The sequence below is a fragment of the Protopterus annectens genome, chromosome 4.part0 (assembly GCF_019279795.1).
Source record: "Protopterus annectens isolate FY-2018-M chromosome 4.part0, PAN1.0, whole genome shotgun sequence".
Taxonomy (NCBI): Eukaryota; Metazoa; Chordata; order Ceratodontiformes; family Protopteridae; genus Protopterus; species Protopterus annectens.
In genome coordinates this window covers 608,895,771-608,909,525 of record NC_056733.1, presented here as the reverse complement: position 1 = coordinate 608,909,525, position 13,755 = coordinate 608,895,771, and the positions used below count along the sequence as shown (strand labels likewise).

Below are 13,755 nucleotides of genomic sequence, written 5' to 3'. Positions count from 1 at the left end.
CTTTCAAAACAGACAACATAGCAAATTTTTTTTTCAGTCCTTTGCACAGGTATTTATGTATTTCCACCCTTTCCACTGATATCCAGGATAATTCTGAAGAACTATCCAAACTTTTTGTTATGACCTCCTTTTTTCTCAGGCAATATTGGTTCTCCAGTTTTATAGAATTGGAAAATGTCAAATTACCACAAATATCACTGACTGGATCTAGTCACACAAGGCGGAGGAGTTTGATTCACCTCAGACTCAGACATTTTCAATGATATGCCTAGATTCCGATGTTTTTATAGTCACCTGTTTTTAGAGGATGTGTAGCAGGTACTAATGGAGGCAAGAAATCCTTTTACTAAAAAATCTTATGTTGACATGTGGAGGAATTTTTTAGTTGGTCCTACCCAGTAACCAGGTTTTGTCTGGGATTGTTGTACTGATGCTCAAACATTTGTGCGAGTTACTAGCCTCTAGCCTTTGTTACACTTTATCATGGTACATTTTGCATCCTTTCCAGTATGTCTGACCATGGAGCCTTCTCTTTTTTAAATAATTTCTTAATAAAACAGTTTAGGATAAGAGTGTTTCACCTAAGATCACCTCACAAACAGGATGAGCTTTCCTTGGATCTTAACTTTCTGTTGGAAAAGTTAATCACATCTCCATTTGAACCTATACTTCTGACATATTCAAGGTTCATTGCATGGAAAACTGTTCTTCTCTTTGCTCTGTCTGAGTTGCAAGCTCTCTTGGTGGGTAAACCCAAAGTGGACTACTATTGGGCTAGGATGTCAGTAAAAACAAATCCATCATTCATTCTCTAGGTTGTTTTAATTTTCTTTGCATCAGGTCATCAGTATCCCAATGTTCTGTCTTTACCTTCAGAACCAGGGAGGAAGGAACATACAAACTCTGGAAATGCATATGCAACCCAGGTACTATCTTGACAGAGTCAGGTTTACTTTAGCAAAGCTAATTGGCTATTTATTTCTTATGTTGGGAATAAGAAAAGACAACTTGAAACAGATTATTTCCAGTTGGTTGTCCTCAACTTTTGCCTTTTGATCTTTTTGTCTGTTCCTCAACCACTGGGTCTCGAATCCGACCTTGGATCTGACTTCAGACACTAGACTTAGAATTCACAGCTCAAGCTTCTCCCCTTACCCATAATCCCCTCTAAACCCTGTATTACCTCAGATTTTGTTTGCCACACTCAGCATTCAGACATGGTTGAAGTAGCTCAAGCGTTGGCAGATAATTGGGTTATGGTTTGTGATCCTATAACTTCTGTTATAGTTTTACCTGGACTCTTTATTTGTCCTTTTTCTCCCCTGCTAGTTTAAAAAAATCTTCTGTTAATAATATTGTTTTATGTTTAGGCCTCATGCCTTCTCCTTTTACTATGCTAGAAGTTTAGTATCTCTCTTACCATTGTTGGCATTCCTCTCCCTTTATCTCCTTATATGTGATAGTCTTGTTGCCATTGCTAATATTAGACTTTTTGTTGCTCTTGGTTGTTGTTACTTTGTGTCGTTTTTCCTCCAGTCATGTTGGATAAGCCTGCTGGATTCAAAATGTAAATTTCCTATGGCCTTAAAATCCCTAACTCTGATGCTCATTTGGAGTGTGCATATTGCCAAGGGGCTGAACATCTCTACCCAGAATATGATATTTGCAAAGGTTTTAACCACAGAGCCTGTGGTAGGATGAAGGAATAAGTTAGTATTACAATTTTTGCATCCTTCCTCCTGTTCATCTGTGTCTGGAGCTTCCCCTTCCACTAAGAAGCCCAAGGATAAACCCAAAGGGGAGAAGACAGTTGAAAAATCCAAACAGACAAGTTAGCATTCCCCTGACTGCTCTCCTCAGTTAGCTGTGGCTTTGGCTATGCCTGCTAAAATTCAGAAGACCTCAGATCCAGCTTGTTCTTCTGCTAAATTGTCTTCTCAAAGGCAATCCAGATTCTTCTCAGAGCCTATACCCTCCAGATTACATTCTCCATTCCTTCAAGACATGTCTCACAGGGCAATGAGACTTGCATCTACTTCATCATCCTGAAGGTCTACTAGGAGCCTGTCCAAAGTGGATGTGAACAGAATAACTATGAGCTTCCCCTTGACCCAAATTCAATTGTGAGTTCTTCCATCTCTGTCTCCATTGGACTGATGAGCTTTGGACCATCCCAGGCTCCTGTTGTTAATCCTATTCTGATCCACCCATCAGCTTTGGATCTGAGACTCCCATGTCTGTCCATATCAGATCTGAAATTTTGGTCCTGTTTGACTCATCATCTTCTCTGATCCAGCTGGTGACAGCTCCAGGGGGTAGGGTCTAGACTCTGAGACTGTTGGAGCAGTTTCTTTCCCTCAGGTCTTTGACATTAGATAGCTTGGTCCCAACTTCGGCTTTGAGACAAGGTCAAGAGGATTTCCTAAGCTATCCTAGTCATGTGGCTTTGGCTCTTACTGGGTTAGTTTTGGGATCTCCCTCGACTTCTGCCTTCGAGGCAGTGGAGAGAGTTTTCTCCATGTCAGGAAAAAGGACATCCTTGCCCCCCCCCCCCCCACAAGTCCTCCCCCTCTGCACTTGTCTACCCTGGGTCCTGAGTCTGCGCATTATGTTCCATTGGAATAGGTAGTCCATTCTAGTATTGAGACAGTCCTCATCCAGGATGCCTCCAGGATTTCCGAGTTTTCCCCATATTATCCCCCCACTGAAGCTCTGTAGAAGCACAAGTGCAAGAGGAGGCACATCGACCCCCTGCAGGAGTCACTAATAAAAGATATAGACTTTAGTGAAGGTGAGAGGTCTCCAGGTCATCCCTTGAGGACGTCTCATTCAGGGAGACCTCAAGCTAATGAGGCTGAAAGGTTGTTGGTCTTCCGAGGCCTCTTCCCATGAGGATTCAGAATCTCGCATGGCTATCAGAACCAGCTCAGCTACTTCCTGGGTGGTCCCCAGGTGGATGAGATAGTGGAACTGATTTCCCATTGGGCATGGAAGGATCCAGATGTGGCAGAACCCATCACCAAGAAGCTGGACAGATACCTAGTAGCACCCAAAGACTGTGCCACTGGAGCAAGGGCCTCCCACTCAATGCTTTGGTGGTGGTGGCAGCAGCCACTAAAAAAGGAACTTGCCGAGGAAAGTCCTACTGTCCATCCACCTGATAGAGAGTCTAGGGCCTTAGATAGATTTGGGAAATAAATTTATGCATCATTGGGAAGTAAATTTATGCATCAGAGAACTCTGAGCACTGAATTATTTGGCACACATAACAAGATTTTAGAGGAACTTGACTAGCGAGCTTTCCAAGTCCCTCTTTGGGTCCATGACTGTGGAGGGCAAGAAGACTGTCTTCACAGCTGACTACCCTTCAGTCACTCATGAATGCCACCATTTTTGATCTCCAATGTTGCAGGGGGTGTTTTGGAGGCATGCCTGGAAGTGATTTTGAGTCATCAAGGAGCCTTTCAAGTTCTCCTTCATCAATACTTTATTTGATAGATCAAGTGTTTTTGAGCACAAAGTTTAAGAGATTCTCTCCAGGAGTGAACTAAATGAGAAAATGTTGTCTGCTATAAGAATATGGTTCTCTACCCTTCAGAGGACCTTCTGATGAAACCAGAAATTGGGTAGGAAGATGTGCTTCTGAAGTTGCAAGGTTTTTCCTAGGGCTACTATGGAAAGATCTCCTCATGGCAGAGAGAAAGCTGTAAAGGTAGATGTCAACCACATAGTAAAGGAGGCCTCATAACCAGGGCTTCAGAGGTCCATTTACCAAGAAGCCTTGCCAGCTCTCCTGAAGGGGTTGCTCAACTGCTGCACTCTGGAGCAGTCAAGGGGAGCTTATCTCTGCACCCAGCAGCCTGGATGTTCATCACCAAAGATGTCTGGGTGCAGACTGTAATTATCAGAGTCTATTACATTCTCTTTTCCCAGCCTACCCCAATAAGATCCAGAAAGTTCCCAGCGTTCCACCCTGCCAAAGGAAAGACACAGCCTTAGAAGTCGAGAAGCTGCTGGCAAAAGTCATCCAAAAGGTCCCACCAGACCAGCATGGGTTCAGACCTTGTTCAAGATTCTTTTTGTTGCCAAAGAAAAATGGGGACCTCAGGCCAGTTTTAGACCCAAGTCATCTAAATCTCTTTGTAAAGCACTTGAAGTTCCAAATAGTCACAGTTCAGTTCATACTTCCGCTGCTGAGAAAGGATGATTGGATGTGCTCAGTAGATCTCCAGGATGCCTACTGTCACATCAAAATATATAGATGATTAAGTAGGTAGCTTTGCTTCTGGCTGGTGGCCATTCACTTCCATTTCAGTGCTCTGCCCTTTGGTCTCACCACAGCCCACTGAATGTTTACCAAATGCATGGCCATGGTTGTAGCTCACTTAGGATTGCTGGAAGTCTGGGTGTTTCCCTAGCTCAAAGACTGGCTCTTTACTGCTTCTAACAAGCATCTTTTGACATGCTCCAGGGACTACTTGCTCCATCTATACCTTGATCTGGGCATCACAGTCAATTACAACAAATCACACCTCTTTTCCACTCATTTCCTGGAGTTCATAGGTGCTCACCTGGATACAGTTTGTCAGACAGCGAGACTACCTCAGTCCAAACTGCCCACCTCAAAACAACAGGCTGTACAGCTCTTGTCTCTTCAGTCACTGCCAGCCAGGTTAGTTTTACATGACCACCTCTATAACACTTGTGCCACTGCCAAGATTTTATATGAGTGCTGCGGTGGATACTAGCTGTCCAATAGTCGATAAGTTGATAACCCATGAATTTTTTCATTCCCATCTCCAAGGTTTGCAAAGTATATTTGTCTTGGTGAACTCGTGCCCCAGAAGTTACTCAGGCTGCCCTTTTGTTCCACTGTTGCCCAAGGCCATGGTGACCAAGAACTCTTCCCAGCTGAGGTGGGGGGCACTACTTGGGTCAGATTGTTCAAGGCATGTGGTTCCCCTTTGAGGCCAATCTGCACATCAGTGTTGTAAGGATGAGAGCAGTCTTCCTAGCCTTACAGGCCTTTCAGGATGTTCTTCCTCAGGGGATGATTGCTATACAGACAGACAACATGTCAGTAATCTGGTACATCAGCAAAAGGTGGTAACCCATTCCTATCCTTTATGTCGAAAAACAATGAGTTTGTGGCAGTGAACTATCACTTTCTAATAGCAATACACATTCTGGGGAAGCATGTTCGCAGACAGACTGAGCAGATCTATTCTATTGCCTCACAAGTGGTCTCTCAATCCTTAAGTGGTGAGGCTGATATTTGGTCAATGGGGTCAGCCTAGCTGTGATATTTTCACCTATTCCCACAGCTCCAAATGCAGCAGTTTTTTTCACTGATTCCCCTAGAGGAAGAGTCACTGAGAGAGAAGCTCTAATCCACAATTGGCCCTGGTGTCCTCTATGTTTATCCACCTTCCTCCCTTTATCCTGAAATTTTTACAAAAAGCATGTCAATGGTAATCCTCATTGACTCATTCTGACCTCAACAAGTGTGTTTTTCTTCCTTTGGCCTCACTTAATATGCCCTCCTTGGGTACTGGATCCCTCCCCAGATCTCCTATCTCATCTGGACATCCAAGCCTTCAAGCTGTCTGCATGGTTTCTTCACTTCCAATGATTGCTAGACAGCCCAGGCTTTCTTCTCAGGTTCTACACATTCTCACTTCCTCCCAAAAGGATTCTACCAGAAAGATGTAAAAGAGCAAATAGAAAAGGTTCTCTGTTTGGACTCATGAGAGACCCTCCATCCTATCACAGTCCCTGTTCCAGCTGTCCTAGATTTTCTTGCTTTAATTTTCCATGAAGGAACAAGTTATTCTATCAAGGTGCAATTAGCTGCTATTTCCAATTTTCATATCAGCGAAAATCGTACCTCACTAGCTTCACTCAAGCTATGCAAAGCATTCCTTAAAGGTACCTTACTACTCAGACAGACCACCTATTAAAGACCGTACTCCTGCTTGGGAACTTACAGTGCTTTTATAGGCCTTGGCACAATCTTCTTTTGAACCAGCAGCTGAAGTAAACTTAGAGCATTTATTATAGAAAATTGTGTTTCTACTTGTTATTACATCAGACAAGTGAGTATCTGAACTCTACCTTACAGAATTGTTCATAAAGACAGTTTCTCTTATAACCAATCTTTCCTTTTTACCAAATATAGCTTCAGAAAATGTGATTAATCAGTCTATTAATTTGCCTGTCTACTTTCTGAAATTCTCTAATAATGGGGAATAGATGATTCATTTATTGGATGTACATAGCTCAGATTGTACCTCCCTAAAACTAAAGGTTTCAGGAAGTCTGGCCAATTGTTAGTTTTCTTCTCAAAGACAAAATTGGGTCACTGTGTCCAAAGTAACCTTACCTAGATGGATCACTGATTATATTTCTCATGTCTACAAGGAAAATGGTTTGACCTTGCCAAGACCTTCAAGGGCTCATTCCACAAGGTCTGTTTCACTTCTGCTTTCTTATCAAGAACTTTGGTAGAGGACATTTGTGCAACTGGCTCATACAGTTATTACTTATTACAAGTTGGATACTTTTTCAAGGGACAGGGTGGCGTTTGGTTCTACCTTCCTCTGGTGTATCCTTCCATGAAGACCACCCTGGAGTTGAGCAGCTGGGGACCTGTCCCATTGATCGAGGAAAGGACAAAAAAGGCAACAAGAGATTCAAAAGTTATGTACTCACCTAACAGTGCATCTGTGTTGTCTGTTTTCATCCTCCCTCAACCTGCCTCCCTCCTCTCCCCTTTCCATTTGTGGAAAATTTATATATGGCTCTCTTATATCATCTAAGGGATATTCCCTATTGCTCTTTCCCCCTTTTCAGCTCCAGACCTTCTACTGTCTTGAAGCTCATACTTTGATGCCCATCTCCTTTTCCCTTTATGAATACCATGGTTTCAGTCCTTTGGAGTTCCAAGTCTAAGGGGAAAAACTCAGTCTGAGGTACTACAGGGCTGGGAGGGGATTATGGGTAAGGAGAGGAGCTTGAGCTACAGTTCCCAAGTCTGAAAAATGGCCAGAGTCAGATCTGAGGTCAAAGCCGAGACCATTGGTTGAGGAAGGGCAGACAACATAAATGCATCGTTATGGTGATTATATAATTTTTGTCAATAACCACCATGGTAAACCAGTTCCAGGCAGTATCAAGGCACAATGTATGAGGGCTCTGTCTTCTTTGATAGCATATTCGAAAAGAGTGGACTCCTGAAGCTGTCTAGAGGCAGTTACGTGATCCTCTGTATATACCTTTAGAAGTCATTACAAACTGGATTTCTTTTTCTAGATCCAGGACTGACTTTGTATGGACCTTTCTCCTGGAGTTTCTGGATCTATATCCTTCCTCCTCCCATGTTAGACAAACTTTGGCAATCAGCCGATACAGCCAAAAGGCTATTGCAGTAGTGGGAATGATGAACATAGTACAATTGTGTAAATTGTACTTACCCATAACAGTAGATGTTCAAATCCTCACTGCTGTAGTAGCGGCATCCCTCCTCCATCTCCTGCTCTTGTATATAGTTGGACCTGGGATATAAAGTTGGTTCTTTGTATTTCAATTTTATATTTGTGTTTGTTATTATTGTTTTTTGGTTCAGGATTGTTAGGCTCTTCTCTCTCTCACTGTATGGGCAAGAAAGTCCTAAAGAAGTATTCACTCTGCTGATTTCCCTCCTTAGAACTAGCCAGTCAGCAGTCAGAGTGAGGGGGTGAGGGCAAACCAGAGGTTGTGAAGCTAGTTGCTTGCTGGTTCTTGGGCAGGGGTATAACCCATATAACGTAAGTCTACTGCCGCAGTGAGGAATTCAAGCATCTACTGTAATGGTAAGTGCAAGTTACGCAACTGTACTTCCTTCATCATTTCTGTCGCACATAGGTTCATAGGTAGGTAGTAGGCTATCGGCCCAAGGGCCTACGTAAGCATAGCCAGCAAGGTTCCATAGCTTACGCCACCCAAGAAAGTTATTTTCCTGTGCCACTGTCCAGCAGAGACACAGAAGTGATCCCCGGGGTGTATTTCCCATTTCCCATCCACTCATCAAGATTTTTCTTGAAGAGTGCTAATAAAGAACTTTGCTTGACATAGATGGGGAGCTTGTTCCAGAGTATAGGAAGTCTCTGGGACAGGAATCTATCCCTCCAGCGTGTCCTGTTTATTGTGGTGACAAGATTTAGGTCCCTAGAGCGTGTAGCTCAGAGGGATTGGAATTTCTTTAGGTGTAGTATGTCCAACAGCTCTGGGTTTGACATAGCTTTATATGTTAGGCAGAGATCACCTCGGAGTAGGCGATATGCTACAGAGTAAAGCTGGAGTTAGTCTTAGTCTTCCGTAAATACTGTAATTTGAAAGGTTGTGGATTGAGAAGCATTTTCATTTATTTACATCATTTTTTGAATGATCATTGTATTGTGTATCCTGCTGGTCTCAGTTCACAAATACAGCTTTTACACTCAAGCTGACATCTGAGCTATGCTTTACCATGGAACTGACATGGTGGTAGTGTCCTCCAAAAGAATGTACTGGGTTTCTTAAGTTACTTCTCTTGACATTTAAAGTCTCAGCTTATCTCCTTGCATATGTAAAGATTTTCACTGAGAAAGGAATATATCCAATAGATTTTTTTTAAACCTAAAACAAAAGAGGATGAACCAAACCACAGCAGGCAGCAGATAAAAAATAATTCCATTTAATGGTAAGCGCTTTTGCAGCACATCAAGCTGCTTCATCAGTCTGAAGCAGCTTGATGTGCTGCGAAAGCGTATACCATTAAATGGAATTCTTTTTTATCTGCTACTTGCTGTGGTTTGGTTCATCTTCTTTTGTTTTGGGTTTGTTCTTGTTCAGTTTTTGGTTGAACCAATTATCTACACCACATTCTTGTTCTTCTAGATTTTTTTTTTAATCTTTGTAAGTGTTTGAACTCTATTACAGGTATGAAAATGTTTGGCATGTATTTGTTGGAGGAAAATAATTTAACACAATTTTTATTTTTTTACTGTTTTTAGGGAAATGGTCCTCTAGCAGAAATAGATTTTTGGCGTGAACGGAATGCCACTCTGAGTGCTTTGAGTGAACAGTTAAAACTGCCGTTAGTTAAGAAGATCTTGGAAGTAGTGGGTAAAGTTGATTCTGTAATTGTACAAAACCTGGACCTGACGGTAAATGAGCTCAGCAAATACCATATAGAAGCAGCAGACAACGTTCGATTTTTGTCAACTTTAGAGCGCCATTTTAAGGTAAGCAAATAGGTTGCACAGATTAAAATTTTCTTTTCAAAGACAGGAGTGTGGTTTCAGTGGAATATCAAAAGTTGATTTGATTAAAATATTAGCTGAGTTGTATAATATACAGAAGAATGTTGAGACATACCTCTCATCTGTCCAGATTTTCACAGAATGTCCAGATTTTTGCCTCACATTTTTGGTTTGTTTCTCATAAAATTGTTTTTTTCTGGTAAATCATTAGCAAATTATTGAGGATTCAAGTCAGAATATAATGACAGACATTTGAGTTTTAGCTTCATACCCTTGAGACAATTCATGGTAATTCCAAACCTGTTATTCTATCAACTTTCTAAGTTTTTAAGAGCAATATTTAAAAAATTGTCCCTATTTTTGGGCCTTTGTCCCCCCAGTATTTATGGCTTTGCCCAGATTTCTTGCTGTAAGAAGTTAAGAGGTATGTGTTGAGACCATTACAGCCTGACAACCTATATCTCATTTTTACTTTGCACACAGATGTGTGTGTGTGAAAATGTAGGAGGTATATCATTTGTATCTAATATCAAAAATATTGACATGATGTTGATCAAAAAACAATATCCAAAGACATAAAAATATCTAAAACCGTTATTATCGATTGTCAAAAATATTGTAGTAGAACTTTTTATATGTGTGTGTTTTAGAAAGAATAGAGGTTTTAGATCATGAAACCATGAGTGGCTTGTTAATGAATGCCTCAATCTAATGTGCATTAACTTGGGAATTTGCTCCCTTTCAATATTATATGACCATGGAGTTACTACTAAGGGGGTGTAGGATGGTTTTCTTCTTGCATAACCTATTTGCTTACTGTTTGTTGTTTAAAGTAGAAATAGTGTCTGTTTTATACTTTGGTTCCCTTAGAAAGCTACCAAGTGACAATCAGCTGTTGGCTCCTTTTCCAGTTGCTCCTGACCTCTATGTTCTTTGCTATTCCCTGTGTGGGGCTGTTCTGATGGAAAGAAGGGGGTAGGGAGGGAATGGGTGGCCAGCCAGTAAGTTTCTTGTAGAGATAGTCATAGGTGGTATGGGAAGAGGATGTGGAGCCTTTAGTTTGTGAGGTCATGTGGAGCTAGAAGTTAGCAGAACCAAATAACACTGTTGTGCATGCTACAGCTATATCCAACACCCTGACCCCAGCATTCTGGCTGTCTATTGTAGGCCAAATCAGGCAATGAGGAATGGCCTCTGAGTATATGGCCACCACAGGCCCAAATGTGATCACACCTCATTGGTCCTCTCACTCACCCAGCCTAGCAATTTTTCCAAGTCTTAGGTTCCCATAGGGCTTAAAAAATCAGTTATTCATTTCATAAAGGTGCTCTTTTAGCTTAGACCTAAAATATCTATATTCTGTCTCCCCTCTCAATTCCATAGGGAGATTATTAAAGTTTATTGGCATGATTTTATAGAAGGATTTTCCCTCAATGAGTTTTTTAAAGCAAGGTCTTCCCAGTATTATAAAGTTTGTTGAGCTGTCTCTGAGGTCATATGCAGTGAATTTACTGTGAAATTTATAGGGACAGAGTGGTGCAATATGTGCAGTTGAGCAATTTGTAAGACATGACACAACAACAGTATCTCTAGTCATTGTGGGAAACCAGTTGACCTTTTTTAAGAAGTGCAATAATGTTCCCTGTTGGTCTGCAAGATTTTTGTGCTGTTTGCTAAATTTAGGTAATTGGGCAGACCATACCATTGTCTGAAAATAAATACTGCTTTGGCTAAAGCTGACCTAGCATCAGTGGTTAGGTGATTAGAGAACTAGTAGCAAGCTTTTATCTGCTTTGTTACTTTGTCAACTGTGTATTCATTGTGAGTAAAGAAGTTAAGTGAAGAACTGAGATAAAGTTTGAGGTGCCAGTAGGTGGACTGTTAAGTAATCTTGTCAGCAGATTCAAAAACATTTAATAGGAGGGGTATTATTTAATTTCTGGAGGTCACAAATAACATAGGATTTGAGAGGGTGTATTGAGACTTATTATTGAGTAAGTAATTCCAAACTGAGGTAAAGTCCTTTCAAAGATTTATTTCTAGATCATTGAGAGAAGGGGAAGAGCTATATAGAAGGATGTCATAAGCATGAATTATGATGAGGTTTGGAGATATAGTATTAATGATGTCATTAATAAAGAGAGAGAATTGCACTGTACCAAGTACCGATAGTATTAGTGATGCCATTAATAAAGAGTAAGAAAAGTACTGGACCGAGTACCAACCGTTGAGGGACACATGAAGAAGGTACCAGTGGAGGTGATTTGTTCACTATTTAGAGTAGAAAGGATATGATTCAACATGAAGTTTGACAGCCAGCTGAGAACATTGGTACCATAAGCTAGTTTTTGAAGCTTTTGTAATAGGTGATGGTAGTTAACACTCTCAAAGTTCACTTTCAATTCTATGAATATTCCAGCATCCAGGTGACCTGTGAATATTCCAGCATCCAGATTTCCTTATTTTTAAAGTGCTGTAACTTTGATGAATGACTGTATAAAGTGCAGTTGTGGTGTTTGGTCTTTCCCTAAAGCCATGCTTTAGCTCTATGAGAGATCCGTAATTGTTGACATGATTAATAATTTGGTTGTAGAAAACCTTTTCAACAATTTTTGTTAGGGGGACAGATGAGAGAGATGGGCCTAAAGTCTTGAGGTGTGGGTATCTTTGGAAGGTGGAGAGTAACAGCATGTTTGACATTTATAGGAACAATTCCAGATGTACAAAACTGAAAAATACAGAGGTCAATTAAAAGCTCTAGTGCTGGAGGAGCCAGGCAGAGAAGTAGAGGAATGAAGGGATGTGGCTCTCTCTTATTTATTTATTTTTTTTGGAGGGGGGTGTAGGGGGAGTACACAGGAGTATCAGATTTCTCTGGTCAGGACTTGAAAACTACCTCCTTTGTTTCTGCTTGATGAGTGGGGTTGCTTACTGACGCACATCAGGGACCACCCAGTGCTGTCAACCCATTGCACACCCACCGTTCCTTAGTGTAGTCAGGCGTGTGTGAAAAGTAGGGCATAACAAAAAAAATGGATGAATCACCCCAATGGCTGCTTTAATGATGGCCCCTCTAGAGTTACCCTCACCCAGACATGGGGAATGAATAGAGCGATAGGCTGGAGGGGGGGGCTGATGATCGGCAGGCAATACAGTTACTAATGCAGTAAACTAAGCACTACTGTCTAACTACAGCTGCTAATGCAGTGTCTACTTTCATTATAAATAATAATTCTGCCAGTTATAATAATAGTAAATCTGGCAGTTGGCTTAGAGAATTAAGGAGCTGTTAATGAGCTGTGTGATGTCCCCACACTGGGCCAAGAAGCCTGAATCCTTACTACTGATGCTAGAGAGAGATGTTCACTTGGAACAAGAATAGATACACCAATTTTCTCAGATGCAGCTCTCTGCATCAAGCACAATATCCATTAAGAGCACACAGGGAACACATTCAGTCTGGGGTCTGGATTTATCTCTCTTTTCTCCCTCCAGATGCCCAATAAGACTCCCCACTGACACAGCTATAGAGCTGAGATGTCGACCACGGGTCTAAGCCAAGTTCTCCAGCACCCTCTCTGTGAAACCAGTGCTTCATGTCTGTGCTCCAAACAGCTGACACACATTCTTTGAGATTTGATTTTTCACATGTGTATATATATATATATATATATATATATATATATATATATATATATATATATATATATACATACACACACACACACACACACACACACACACACACACACACACACCTGGGAAAGGCTGACACAGATTTGCTAGCTATAAGACTATAAGGTAGTTACACTGCCACCTGACACTCAAAAGCTAGCTACTGTAAGGCTCTTGCAAGGGTATCCAATTATACTGAGTGAAATTAATATTAATACAAATGGTAGTTTGACCAATAGCAAGTCTTTCAGGAGCACCCAAAGCTGTCACTATAAGAACTCTCAGAGATTAAAATATTCTCTAAAAGACACATTGAAAAGTTTAAATATATGTAATAATAAATAAGAAAAGAAAATTAAAAGTAATACATATCTATTTACAGTTAACACCAGAGTTTCAGTCACAGGAAATATTAAAATAATACGGATGAATGGATTCACACAGATACAGAAGAACAGTACTTAACTAATCTCACTATATTTTCCTGACTCATTTAAAGAATTACTATTCTCTAGTTCACTTACTAGAGCAAGGCAAGATGAAGTTGGTGAGGGGTCCTTCTTTGTCAGGTTCAGTCTCATCTAGTATTAAATATCATTTTTGTCCTAGATTACAGAATGACATAACATACATTTGGTCATCTGACTTCTAGTTCCCATGCTACCCCCATTGCTAGAAACTGCCAGGATTTAGCACATATGTGTCAATAATACACACACACAGTTTTGTTCAAATTGGTTGCAGCTTCTGGAAGTCATAAAACAATTTCAAACTTCCACCCTTCCAGAGTAGCAATTAG

General features: G+C 40.9%; 1 protein-coding gene across 1 annotated transcript in view; it reads left to right on the top strand.

The window, feature by feature from the left end:
• Positions 1 to 13,755, top strand: part of DNAH10 (dynein axonemal heavy chain 10) — a 5,879,077-nt gene that overhangs the window by 690,581 nt on the left and 5,174,741 nt on the right. Inside the window, exon 9 of the mRNA XM_044069759.1 lies at positions 9,033 to 9,263. Coding sequence (XP_043925694.1) covers positions 9,033 to 9,263 — 231 coding nt within the window. The remainder of the gene's footprint in view (positions 1 to 9,032; positions 9,264 to 13,755) is intronic.